We start from the raw sequence: 14,126 nt of genomic DNA, 5'->3' as shown, positions 1-14,126 counted from the left end.
CTAGTGCACTTGATAAAGGATAGCTAGAATCTGTTTCTATAATCTGATTGGTTGCCAACGCCTCCACTTTTCCCTTTTAGAATGTTTGATACATTTTATCCCTAAGAACCAGTCTAAGATGCAAACCAAGGACATTACCAAACTAGTAACCAAATTGGCTTCTGGACATAGAAGAGATACATAAAATATGTACAGATCAAGAATTGGGATGGTGTAATGAAATCAATTTCTGTGTTAGAAACTTGCTGGGAGCGAGAAGGAAGAAGCCTTCGCACTGCCAGCTACAGAGTCTCTGAATAAGAGTCGTCCGGTACACCAGACGCAAGTGGTTTGGAAAGTAAACCTCTTGCGCAGTATAAGAGGACAGTACAAACAACGAAGCGATGGGCAGGAGATAAATATGAACAATACAGATATTACCAGTAACTTAGTTTAAATGGGGTGCATATTTTTTTTTTTCTTAAACATCAAGTAAATACACTATTTGCCATTAATATAGATCATAGCTTGTCTATTACTGAGCTGAAGAACATCAATGTAATCACTGAAGTGTTTATACATAACTTAGTAGGCTTATGATGCTGTTAGTCCTATGCAGGCTGCCATGATAGGAGAGATCACATAGCTGACAATGACTGACAGGTTTGTAGACTTGCTTTGCAAGCATGCATTGTGTGGATTGGCAGATTGATGCATAGGGGCGGGGCCAGTGATGTCACAGCAGCTCAAAAGTCTGCAGACAGTGTTAAATCCACCTCTTCACAACCAGCAGAGGCCCAAGGGTCCAGGACCCCCCTGCAGCACTCCCACGTGCCTCTAAAACGGTTCACTTCTAGCCAGAGGGGGAACTTTGACTTTTTAGGACTGTGGACATGGTGTTGAAAGCACTCTGCAGATGGGGAGGGGGGTGAGCTTGGTGGAAATTGTATTTATCATCAAAAACTAAACGTCAGTAAGTCTCTGTTTTTGTTACATTACAGAGACTTATAGGTTTTAAATGGATCACTGTAGTGTTCTTTAAACCGAGATGCTAATACTGCGCATCTATCTTGTTCTTTCCCAATGTCAAACACTGTTACCTGCACTCCTGTCTTAAAAACGGTGCTTTGTAAAACGTCCACCGTGTTACCTCTCTATAAGACTCTCCGGAGTTACATTGTAATCAGGAGTATGGGGGAGGATGTTTCACTATTGTCAATTTATAAAGACCATGCAGCGTTTATCGGGGAATGCAAAGCCAAGAAAAATTTTCACTAACGACAGCAAACAAAATTCAAGGTAAGTATTTTATTATCAAAATTATTACATCTCTTCTGAAAGATCAAATGTTACATCATTGTGTAAAAACTCCACGTGAGTGATGATAGCGGTTAAGACTCCTTTCTGAGACCTCGCTCCACAGGACCGTCTGTAGAAACGGGCCACCAAAAGCAAACCGCGTTAGCCATGGCGACGCATCTGGCCATGTGGCGAGGCCCATCAGAAAGTGGAGGCTTGCGGTACAGACCCTGTGATGTTTATACACGTATAATATACAGTATACAAGACCCAAAACAAGGGTGATGTGGTTTCCGTCCCTAACCAGTCTCACAGTTGTACAATTTTACTCAGGGTGGGGGCTGAAAAAGAGAGGCAGTTTAAAAAAAACAAAAAAAAAACATTTTTATTTAAATTCTTAATAAAATCTCTTCCCACTATCCGAAAGGACACAATACTCTGTAACAGTCACCGAATAAAATTAAAATAAAAAAACAAAAAAGAGGACAACTGCTGATCGGAGATCTGGAGAGAGAGAAAAGAACGAGAGAGGGTGGGAAGGGGGGGGTGAGAGAAGGGGGGGAAGGAGGGCAAAGACTCACAGCATTATGTTGTTTGAAAACAAAATGAGTCAATGTAGCACCGTGGATTATAACTTCCATGTTACTAGCTAGCCTATACAATGCTTATAACTGAATATAAAAATTAAATAAGAACAACTGCCAGTTATTAAAGTAAAACACAGTTCGGGACGAGGGATAAACTTCTGTTACCTGGGGGAAAAAACAACATCATTAATATGCCATCTTTTGTTAGATTTTCCCCTCAGCAATAAAGTTTAAAAAAAACAAACAAAAAAAAAAACACGTAAGCTTATGGTCATATGGCTGGAGCCTATAATATGGGCTGTATATGGAAGAGTACGATAAAACATTGATTACTTCCAATGTCTACTGTCATTATGGCTGCTAAAACCCGAAATTTCTCCATTATTCATTGAATTTCTTGCTTTTTGAAACTAAGGACCTATTTTGGCGACATAATTCTTGAATACTTGCAAATCAACAAACGTGTGAGTATTCGGTAACCAATATGCAAATTTTTTTCAAAACAACTGCGAGTGTTATAGGCTGCTGTGTGCGGGGAGTGGGCCCTTAGCTTACACGTTAGTGGTTCGCAGCACCCAATGGCATGTCCGTTCTGAGCTGTGCTCACTGCTTACTGGTAACAACCGCCAACGCTGCAGATAGCGTTCAACGGACCCTACAGAGGTGCGTTCCTGGTGAATTCTGAATGGAAGGTGGACGTGCGATCAGACGACATCGTGCATTTCTGTCCACTATCAACATTCCGCTCTTTATTCGTAAGTTTGACAGTTACCAAGCCGTGAACGCAGCTCAGAGCGAACGTGCCACGGTTACAGGGAAAAATCGCCTGTTTGTATGAAGCCGAACTGTTCCAATGTCACATCTACAAATTTAACTCCAAGCAGCAATTTTATATGTCCAGATATTACTTGGAAAATGGCTCAGCACCCTGAAGCACACTAGCTGCTGTTAAACCACAACTCAGTGTGATCCGTTAGTTAAAGGATGCTGGAAGTTACCAAATAACAGCTTGAGAGCCTAACGTATGCTGCGATATATGGGGGGGGGGGGGACGTGCTGGGGTGTAACTTTAATAGTTGCTAAAGTCCAACCGCTACCTATATAGTTCCCAGTGAACGGATATACTTCAATTCTCATGAATAATGGTTCAGCCCACATGACCGTCCTCACTTATATACAGGTGACAGGCACTAACACAGGGAACAGACGATAGTACGCAACATTCAATGTGTCTCCTTAATCCGGCCTCCACAACGCACACAGATTCTGTGTCGCTGGGAGCCCCACCTTACGTGTAAAACAATCAAACAAAAACTGTAAGCACAAAAAACTTTAAATTAAAAAAAAACAACAAAAAAAAACAAAACAACAAACTTTTTTTTCCATATAAAAATATAGGTATCATTAAGATGTCCATTACTATACAGCATAGTACAATGCAGCATTTACTTGGAACATGAAATCCTGCTAGAGAGTTGGTACAAGGTGATCAAGCGTATATACAGCCCATCTGTCTACCATCCATGCTTGGGCAGATACAGTAAAACGATGTGGGTATACTTTAGTTTACTCAGGACAGGTCTGCTCTATACTTAAAGCAGCTGGCTCCTCCAGAACTTGATATAAAAAAATAATATATTTATAAACCCAAATTTCTGGAAGCCGCAAAAAAAACAAATTCGACTGCAAACTCGCTTTGTACTAAAGTGACGGTGAACGATTGGTGCTCGTAACGGGAACGGCTCACGTAAAACATGGACGCCAGGACCTGTTCTAGAACAGAGCCCTTTCCTGCAGCTTTTTCTGTCCGCTTTTAAGCCATTTTGAGCATTAAAAAGATGGTAAATATTTCCAAGGACTTTTGACACAACCCAAACAGCCAGTTCAGTGCACTGTTCTGCCTGGGTTTTAAACTCCCCTCCCCCCAAAAAATAACAAATATATAAATAAAAACAGATCCAACAGTCTCACTTCGGAGATCCTCTTCAACGGTAATTACAGATGGTGACATCCCAACGTCCAGTGGTGGAACCCAAGACAGAGGAACGGAAGGATAGATCTGTGCGTGCCAGGAATGACCGGCCGGCCAGGGTATGAACATGGAACCCCCCTTTCCTTTCTATTCCCGGACCACCCCAAAAACAAAAACCTGTTATAACCCGATGCTACAAATATAGGTGCTTCTTTAGACCCCTTCTCCCTGCCCTTTTTAATTCGACTTTAATTTTAACCATTTATTTCTTAATCATATAAAAGATGTCCTTACTGCACAAGTGACTACAGGAGATTTCTGGTGATACAGACAGAGAAACCAAAAGTTAATTGCATGATACTGAAGGTCTACACGACGTTATCATTTAGGCGATTTTCCAAGGTGTCTATGCTTCTTGCAATGTGAGTGTAGAAGGCAGGAGCTGGCCGCTACCAGCAAATTCAGCCTCCTCCTGCTTCAAGTCCGAGACCCGTGCACCACGTGCCGGATCAGAGCCATCTCTAGATCCACCCGTTTTGGGGTGAAGCTGGAATGGCTGATGAGATTAGTTCTAACCTGTCCTCCTTAGCAGTCCTAGGAAAGGCCAGTTTGAGTTTTTACTCCTGAGGCTTGCATTTGCTGCAGCCGATATTGGTGAACGCCAGACCCGCGCTGCGGATAGTGCTGTGGGCTGGAGACAGCAGATATCCTGGAGCCTGACGTCGTTATAGTTCTGGAGTCTGACCTCGACCCTTGCGGGGTGGAGGAGGTGCTAGATGTCCCAGTGCTGGCTTGCGAGTCTGAGGGTACAGAGTCTGTCCTGAGCAATTGGGCTGGACTGGCCTCACGACTGGAGCCTCGGTGATGGAAGCTTTTCCTTGGATGACACAAGCCGGCGTTGCTCCCGTAAAGCTGCTGACTGCTGTAAAAGCCAGAGCTCCCTGAACACTGAGCGCTGGGGGAGTCTGTGGAAGCGATATGGGAAGGACTTGAATAGGAAGCGGAAATGACAGAGGGCTCCGCGTGGCTGTGTCCGGTCCTCTGCGGTGTCCTATAGCTGTATCCTCCCGGCTGAGCAGCTGGCCCACGGAACGGGGATGAACTTTGAGAGAGGGGATTGATCGGCTCCGATTGGGGACTGTCGCACTGCAGGAACTGAAAGCAAAACGAAACAGACTGAGAGGCGTGAAGATAACAGTATAATAAATTAATAAATTGTAGACTGTAAACAGCTCATGTGATAAAGTATTGAAATCTAAAGCATTCAAGAAGGTTGGATCCACAACTCCCGAATCAAGAGTAGAAGACTTTACTTTGTGGTTAGAGGATACGTATTTAGAGAAGTAGTGAGGTTCTATAACACAATCTGTCACCTCAATCGCTATTACCTGATAGTTGTATCTGGAAGGGCTGTACACAGTCGGTCCTTTAGAAACAACCACACTCAGCGTCTCGCCGTCTCCGTCCTCTGAGAGAGAAAATTTACATATGAGACGGGAGGTGAAGAGGGCAGGACCCGCGACAGAAGGTGAATGGCGCAAACAGATGCGATAAACAAAAATAAATATTTTTCAAAATAATCTTTAAATCCTAAAAGCACAGAACAGTATCTAGGAAACAGGTCTCTATTAAAGAGCGATTAACAGCCATTACTCTGCGACTAAAAGGAGACCACGGGTCTGGACAGTGCACAACGTAAGACATTTGGTGTCAGATGATGTAACAGACAGATTCTGTACTGTGAATGCAGTGTGTGCTGCCCCCCTCTGGTCACTTGTTAAAACTACAAAATAAAATCTAAAAAAAACATAAACAACCCAATGTTCAAGTGAGTCTTTCCTAACACTTTTAAAGAATGCCTTGAAGTTGTCATAATGACCTGATTCTCTGTCCAGACTGCTCTCTCTGGAAGGCGACAGCTCCCCTCTATGTGGCACTTTGACCCCGCTCCGCAGAGCTCGCTCTAGGAATCCCTGCCCCTCGCGCAGCCGCTCCACCGATGTTGGAACCATCCTGTTAATGAAACAAAATAATGACGAAACATTACAAGACACCGATGATCAATAACTGTACAAACTTTATTAAAAGACCATCCTCCACATAAACAGCACATTGATCTCCTCTACACCACCAGCCACTTATTCCGAAGAGCTTACACTCAGTGCACATTGTACAGCTATACATTAAAGGACCTCACTCTGAATAATGGTAAACTAGATCCACTACTGCTGCCGCCAAGCACACACACACGACCATAGTGTCAGGTTATATCCCAGAAGATGTAGCAGATACACTTACCACCGGCTGCTGATGTTTTCTGCTTGCTTGCAGTGTGAAGAGCTTGCCGTCCTCATCTCTGTAGGACTGATATCCTCCACCTGAGGCATGGAAGGGTGAGCAGGAGAAGAGAAGCCACTTAGTGGGGAAGATGGAGCTTGGAGCTGTAAAGCACTTGACAGGTCTGTGTCAGAAATGGACCCGTTGCTGCTCTGGCGGGTGGGGGTCCCGGCACAGCGTATAAGGTCCCTGCCGGGAGACGATGGGACTTCCTTGGCTTCTTGTTTTCGCTTCCGATACTCTAGCAGAGAAACCTAAGAGGAAAAAGAGAGAGAAGTCAATACAGATGACCTAGGATTCCTGACCCATGTGCCAACATATCCTGAGAGCAATTCAAGGAGACTCCCACCGTAAAATAACTATGTGAACAAGACACCCCTCTCCCGACTAGCAGAATAGTGGGGGCACATGCCAGGGACTCCCACATCCACAATGGTGATCTAACTGGCTAAAAAGTGTCATTTTTCCTTGGCCTGGAAAGTAGCACTGGAATTATACCTTAAACTAGACCTTTATCCAAACTACAAATAAAACCCCCATCCTCATACAAAAGCAGTATGATTACTGCAAGGCTTGCAATTGCATTACTCTGGGTACAAAATGAAGTGCGCGGCAACTGACATCTAATTGAATCGACCCCTATGTCCTTCACAAATAGAGGTTCTGTTCCCTCTTCTGTGAACAACAATCTGTTCCTTGCTTAGCTAATTGTGCACTCAGAAAAATAGAAGCTCCAACTTATTGGCAATGACCAGCAGCAATGAGGACCAGCTAAATGCAGGTGATGTAGAAAGGATCAGGGGGAAGGGAAGACTGGAGAGGGGTGTGAGGGGAAAGACATTTATATTCCGGTCACACTACCATCGCCTCTGAGGAGAACAGGCCCCATCTGCAACTGGAAAATATTCTAAACTCCGTTCTGATGTTTCACCCTGGACAGGTTTCCAGTCCTCATTCACTGTGCACAAAACTGTAGTTTCAGCAGTAAAGGGTGAAAACGTGGATTATGTTACAACTACAGAGCCACCCCTCATGCTTGCGGTCTAGGTGTTATCCATGATTGAGACCTGTCCTTTGTTCCCCACATCCAATCTGTACCCAAATCCTGTTACGTACATCCAAGATACATTTCCAGACTAGTCACTATTGCAATTCATTTCTTGTCTGTCTCCCCCTAAACTCCCCTACAATGTATTGCAGTTAGATTGATTTTCCTTCACTCAGTCAGTCCCTACATTGGTTGACCAGTTTTTAAATAATCCGATATAAAAATTTCTACTAACAAACACAGCCATCGCCAAAACTGCAACATGAACAATCTCTTCCCTTGTCTAATATCTCCCAACTCGTCCCATCCGCTCTGCCCAAAATCTGCGCCTCTCACCCTCGTAAATTACCTGCTCCCATTCCTGGGTACAGGCCTTTTTTCAGGTGCACCCACTCTGAATAATTCCCTTCCTTATAGAACAAGACTTCTCCCTGTTCCTGAAATCATCGATCATTCCTTTAAAATACACCTATAGGCAAAGCTCATCAATCTCCCAAACCAGTCTCTGATCCGCAGAGCTTCCTAAGCAATGCTTAGGAATGGGACAATGCAAAGGGTATAGGATCCAAGCAGCAGTGTGGGATAGACATAGATCATCTTTAAATGTACATTAGGATATTGGAATGTTGCTCCAATTATGGAAAACCCACTTACCAAAAAAAGCTTCAATCGTAATCATTCTGCATAATAGTTCCCATACTTGACTATGAAATTCACACCAATATAAGTCGTCCACATATATAAACCAATCAGGCAGCTCAGATTAGGAGAGGCTGAAAGTGTACAACTGATGCTAGCACTATACTACACCCTACAGAAACTTGCAGTAAATTGCTATAATATGGAATTTATAACACACGCACACTATACGCTACGTATGCACTGCAACACTAATTTTTATGTGATCTAAGCGGCCTCTAATTCATAATTATTTCCATTTACAGTTTTAGTATAAGAGAATTATTTACATGTGTCTAGCTGCTGCATATTAACACACAACAACTGTGCTTAACCCAAGTGCAAACATCTAAAACAAGTCTGATGAAACATTGTGAAATGTAAAATAACCCCTACCGCAGTGCGCCAGCGCCCCCACCCCACCGAGCGCCAGCCCCCACCCCCCACCCCGCAGAGCGCCAGCCCCTACACCCCACCCCGCAGAGCGCCATCACCCTCATCTCACCCCGCAGAGCGCCAGCGCCCCCCCCACACCGCAGAGCGCAAACATTTTCTACTTGCCACTAACAGTTACCTTTTTCCTTTGTGGTGGGTTTTGGGGAGAAGATCTGATCCCCTCACAAGTCCTTTCACTACAAGGAGACATAGATCCTTGGGCTGATTCTTTCAAAAGTCCAGGCCCCTGTCTGCCATAGTATGCCTCCACTGGAGACCCACAGTACATGTCCGACTGGGAAGGCTTCCTCTCCCCTACAAGAGGGGAGCCACGTAACGAGCCATCAGCCCGAGGCATAGCGTTCAAAGGGGAGAACGCGTACATTAGATTGAACTCAGTCCGGAAAGTCTGTTCCGACATTCTTAGCAGCAGTGCCCCGTCCCCGGCTTTCCCACTTGGTTCCGTGGTACCACTGGACGTGCTGGGCGACTGACCGGCCAGTTCAGCCAGGCCGGTGACGATGGTGGTTTGGGGTTCTTGGCAAGTCTCCATGGATGAATCCAAGAAATTGGCCTTTGGCAAATCCCCATCAGGCCGCAGACAAGGCTGGGAAACGACAGAGGGAAATAGGTGTGAATTGAAAAGATGGGGTAATGACAAATGTAAACGTTGGCCACCTTGTACTTGCAAATATACTGCAATTAAATGCAAAGAAGAAGCGTTCAGCAATAAACCCAACTCCGCCTGTTCTTCTGTCAGACTAGTCCAACAGTCAAAGCACTTTCATTACAATCTGAATTCTTTATGTGAGAGAACCTTTGACACATTAGTATTTAAACCTTCCACAGTCTACTGCTTCCAAGATTAAACAGCAATGTAAAAAGAAAAGCACTAAGATCGTTTTAGAAAAATAAACTCCGACCTAGTTCCGTAGTCTTTGTGCACCCATATGCTAAAAAGGTTCATACACCAATTGCTTCTGAGAAGCAGCTAGTGTAAACAGTGCCTGCAACAGTCAGAGTGTTCCAAGAACCCTGCGATTATACGGCCTGCTCTACACAGGCCAACGGTGGGGGGAATTCAACTGCCGGTGATGTGGCATGTGGACATCGCGCCGCGCACATTGCAGACAATTACAGCAAAAATCTCCGCTCATTTTCCGTGCAAGGAAAAATGAATGGACATTTTTCTTCACGTCTCCATTGCGGACGTTCCAGAGGCACGGCGCGGCTAAATGAATCCCCCCCAGGGTGTGTGACACTAAATAGTTTGGTGCACAGAAAATCGCTGTAGGATGCGTTTGCAGGAAATGTAGATGCTAGGATGTCCTGTATATTATATAAGGGTGGCAATGCCAATTTACTGGTCGTGGAATTAGAGAGGACAAGTCATCAGGCAACAAAGAGGAGCAGGTAGGTGAGAATTTATGGTGACTTATAACAAACTTCATACTCTAGACCTCTGTTTAGGGAACGTGGTTAATTAGCATGGAAAGCATACTAAGAGAACAATTAGGTTATAATGAAATGATCAACATAGGTTACTGTGAATGATTATATTTGAAGATGAATAACTTTTGAAGAGAAAGATGGTAAAATACTCTAAAAAAAAAAAAAAAAAAAGAAAAAAAAAATATCAAGGAGATGGGGCACAAAAATAACTACAACTAAGCATCACGGATCCCTGTGTTGAATGGATCATCTGTACTCATAGGCCACAGGGTAAACACTCATGAACCAATGCCACATTCAAGCTTTATCCATCCTTCTGCAATGACTTTGCTCTACAACCTACGAGCACATATGATCCATTTATCATAAGGGTTCCCACGCTCCTTTGTTACCCCCTACACATACACACAACTTTTCCCCGGTCTCTCCTCCCAGCGCCCACCCGTTCCCCACACACTGCCCGTCTAGGGCATTGACATAGCGTTATAACTACCTCTGGTGACAGGGACTCAGGTCTATGCGCTGGGGAACTCTCTGGGGAGGATATGTTCTAGAGGAGGGAAAAGCAAACGGTTATTTATCTATTGAAGCAAAATGACAGCAAAAATAAAAATAGAAGGAAGGAAAGAAGTTAGCCACAGCTTTATTGGAAGGTATTTATAAAATAATCAGCCTATATACTAACAGTGTTCCGACAAATAAGAAAAATGGGTTAAATATGAATGAATGCTGGGTGAGCGATCACTGTAATAGCAATGAGATGGGTAAGAAATACATCTTCTACAGAAGAATAACCCTGAACTTACAGCTGTGGTTAATGTTCAGCCCCAAATGAGCAAAATAATAATACAAACAAGCAGCACGCTGGAGAGAGGGGCGCGTGGGGGGGGGAGCCCAGAGAGAGGGGCGCGTGGGGGGGGGGGGGGGGGGGGGAGCCCAGAGAGAGGGGCGCGTGGGGGGGGGGGGGGGGAGCCCAGAGAGAGGGGCGCGTGGGGGGGGGGGGGGGAGCCCAGAGAGAGGGGCGCGTGGGGGGGGGGGGGGGAGCCCAGAGAGAGGGGCGCGTGCGGGGGGGGGGGGAGCCCAGAGAGAGGGGCGCGTGCGGGGGGGGGGGGGGGGGGGGAGCCCAGAGAGAGGGGCGCGTGGGGGGGGGGGGGGAGCCCAGAGAGAGGGGCGCGTGGGGGGGGGGGGGAGCCCAGAGAGAGGGGCGCGTGGGGGGGGGGAGCCCAGAGAGAGGGGCGCGTGGGGGGGGGGAGCCCAGAGAGAGGGGCGCGTGGGGGGGGGGAGCCCAGAGAGAGGGGCGCGTGGGTGGGGGAGCCCAGAGAGAGGGGCGCGTGGGGGGGGGGGAGCCCAGAGAGAGGGGCGCGTGGGGGGGGGGGGAGCCCAGAGAGAGGGGCGCGTGGGGGGGGGGGAGCCCAGAGAGAGGGGCGCGTGGGGGGGGGGGGGAGCCCAGAGAGAGGGGCGCGTGGGGGGGGGGGGGGGGGGAGCCCAGAGAGAGGGGCGCGTGGGGGGGGGGGGGGGGAGCCCAGAGAGAGGGGCGCGTGGGGGGGGGGGGGGGGGAGCCCAGAGAGAGGGGCGCGTGGGGGGGGTGGAGCCCAGAGAGAGGGGCGCGTGGGGGGGGTGGAGCCCAGAGAGAGGGGCGCGTGGGGGGGGTGGAGCCCAGAGAGAGGGGCGCATGGGGGGGTGGAGCCCAGAGAGAGGGGCGCGTGGGGGGGGGTGGAGCCCAGAGAGAGGGGCGCGTGGGGGGGGGGTGGAGCCCAGAGAGAGGGGCGCGTGGGGGGGGGTGGAGCCCAGAGAGAGGGGCGCGTGGGGGGGGGGGGGGGGAGCCCAGAGAGAGGGGCGCGTGGGGGGGGTGGAGCCCAGAGAGAGGGGCGCGTGGGGGGGGTGGAGCCCAGAGAGAGGGGCGCGTGGGGGGGGTGGAGCCCAGAGAGAGGGGCGCATGGGGGGGTGGAGCCCAGAGAGAGGGGCGCGTGGGGGGGGGTGGAGCCCAGAGAGAGGGGCGCGTGGGGGGGGGTGGAGCCCAGAGAGAGGGGCGCGTGGGGGGGGGTGGAGCCCAGAGAGAGGGGCGCGTGGGGGGGGGGGGAGCCCAGAGAGAGGGGCGCGTGGGGGGGGGAGCCCAGAGAGAGGGGCGCGTGGGGGGGGGGGGGGGGAGCCCAGAGAGAGGGGCGCGTGGGGGGGGGGGGGCAGCCCAGAGAGAGGGGCGCGTCGGGGGGGCAGCCCAGAGAGAGGGGCGCGTCGGGGGGGCAGCCCAGAGAGAGGGGCGCGTCGGGGGGGCAGCCCAGAGAGAGGGGCGCGTCGGGGGGGCAGCCCAGAGAGAGGGGCGCGTCGGGGGGGCAGCCCAGAGAGAGGGGCGCGTGGGTGGGGGAGCCCAGAGAGAGGGGCGCGTGGGTGGGGGAGCCCAGAGAGAGGGGCGCGTGGGGGGGGGCAGCCCAGAGAGAGGGGCGCGTGGGGGGGGGAGCCCAGAGAGGGGCGCGTGGGGGGGGAGCCCAGAGAGAGGGGCGCGTGGGGGGGGAGCCCAGAGAGAGGGGCGCGTGGGGGGGGAGCCCAGAGAGAGGGGCGCGTGGGGGGGAGCCCAGAGAGAGGCATGGGACTCTACTGCTGAAAATGCCACTACAAAAGCAAAACGAGCTGTTCTAGGTAGAGCAGTGACATGAAGCAGATTATGTACATCATGAAGTCTACACGACGAGAGATATATATTGTAGCTTCCAATAAGAGGCAAACAAACTAGGGACTGAATAAAACAGGGAAAACAAATAGAATTCGCCTGTACAACAAAAAAAAACAAATCTCTCCTTTCATGCAGTTTATTTACAGGTACAAATATAGAGAGTATAACGATGTTCTCCAAACCCTGCTGTAAACGTGAACCTTAGGTTTAGTGAGATGTTACATAACGTCATCTATAGTTTTGACATGTATGTACACATCATTATCCCTGCATGTGTCATAGGACGTAGTTATATGCTGTAACTTTCTTTTATGTAAAACTTTTTTCTTTTTTAAATTGTAGCCAGTCACTTTGAGAGTGTAACAATATTTATGAGAATGCCTCTTAATCAATTCACTAGAGACACACAGTGCCTCGTGCCTCAGTGACGTCACTGGTCCCTAGTGAACGGGTCCAGCTGCAGTGGTGTGAATGCCCACAGGGTGGCTACCTCAGCTGTAGACAGAATCATGCACCCATTTCTCCTACACTGTAGACCGCTGTCGTGTACCTGGCTATATACGTGATAGTAACTAAACCTTTTTTTCCACATCATCAGGTGTAAAGTTACAATGTAACCTCTAGAGGGCAGCACTCCGTAAATAAAACCAATGGCAAAATAATGAAGACAAGCTGCTGGAACTGAGGGAGCCGCTACTGCACCTTTAGGAGATGGAAATGTGCTACTACGTTAGTGTCATTAACCCACGGACTGAGAAAACCAACACACCAGGCTACCAGAATGTCTTCATATTGGCAGAATCATTCCCCCCAAATTTTTATTTTCCCCCCACACTAAGGTATCTCATACTTCCAGCATCAGGTCATACTAATTTTGTGGGCTGAACCAATATTTCCGCTAACAAAGGTGTGCACCCTCTTTAACAGTAACGCCCATTAAATGAAGGTAAAATGTAAACAACCAGTATGGTCTTGTACTATGGATATATATTGTGCAAACAATAAACCATTTCCCATCTTGGAGAACAATGACAGAGTGCCAGAAATACGTAGAACGCGGTCCCTTCTTGCACCCATTCTGGGGCATTACCTCAAACTGTAGTGGAGTATTGCAGCGACTAGCAGCGAGAGAAGGGATCGGAGAGAACATGAGTCCATATCCGTATCGGGATTCCTCTTCACCGGGCAGGGAAGAGCTGGGCGTGGTCTGCAACGGACTTAGGGAGTCTGTGGTCAAGGAGTTGGGGAGAGCCGGGGGAAACGGCACAGGGCTGGATAACATGCCGGAATTTTCCTCCAGGATGTATTTCATCTTCCATTTTTTGAACGGGGCTGTGACTTCTGTTGGGATAAGCGTTAAACATCAGTGAGCGCTCGGAAATATAGTCACAACATTTTCCAGGCTTACCAATAGCTCAGAGAGCTCACGTCATATCAGGATTCTGCAGACCAGTGTAGGGAACTCAATTAAACAAGTGTAAAGAAAGTGTAAGAAAATAAAAAGTAGAAAAGTTTTTGGAAGAAACAGGAGACTAGAAAATTGACTGAAGGTTGGTGGAATTTGCAGTAAAGCATTTTAGCCTAAAATTTTATCATAGTGGCGTATGGGGGGAATTCAATTCCCCCCGAAGTACCGACGTGTAAAAACTATTACCGTTATTACGGTAATAT

The 14,126-nt window shown here is 48.2% G+C and overlaps 1 protein-coding gene across 5 annotated transcripts in view; it reads right to left on the bottom strand.

Moving 5' to 3' along the window:
• Positions 1–1,272: 1,272 nt before the first annotated feature.
• Positions 1,273–14,126, bottom strand: part of SETD5 (SET domain containing 5) — a 67,684-nt gene continuing 54,830 nt past the window's right edge. For all 5 annotated transcript variants that reach the window (XM_075183484.1, XM_075183488.1, XM_075183485.1 and 2 more), the window contains 7 exons: positions 13,546–13,796; positions 10,281–10,337; positions 8,475–8,942; positions 6,136–6,428; positions 5,717–5,850; positions 5,226–5,305; positions 1,273–4,992 (listed from right to left, as the gene is read on the bottom strand). In XM_075183484.1, the coding sequence (XP_075039585.1) occupies positions 4,432–4,992; positions 5,226–5,305; positions 5,717–5,850; positions 6,136–6,428; positions 8,475–8,942; positions 10,281–10,337; positions 13,546–13,796 (1,844 nt within the window). In that variant the 3' untranslated portion in view covers positions 1,273–4,431. The remainder of the gene's footprint in view (positions 4,993–5,225; positions 5,306–5,716; positions 5,851–6,135; positions 6,429–8,474; positions 8,943–10,280; positions 10,338–13,545; positions 13,797–14,126) is intronic.

The sequence above is a fragment of the Mixophyes fleayi genome, chromosome 8 (genome assembly GCF_038048845.1).
Source record: "Mixophyes fleayi isolate aMixFle1 chromosome 8, aMixFle1.hap1, whole genome shotgun sequence".
Lineage (NCBI taxonomy): Eukaryota > Metazoa > Chordata > Amphibia > Anura > Limnodynastidae > Mixophyes > Mixophyes fleayi.
The sequence above is the reverse complement of the archived record's forward strand: the minus strand, read 5'-3'. Positions and strand labels throughout refer to the sequence as shown.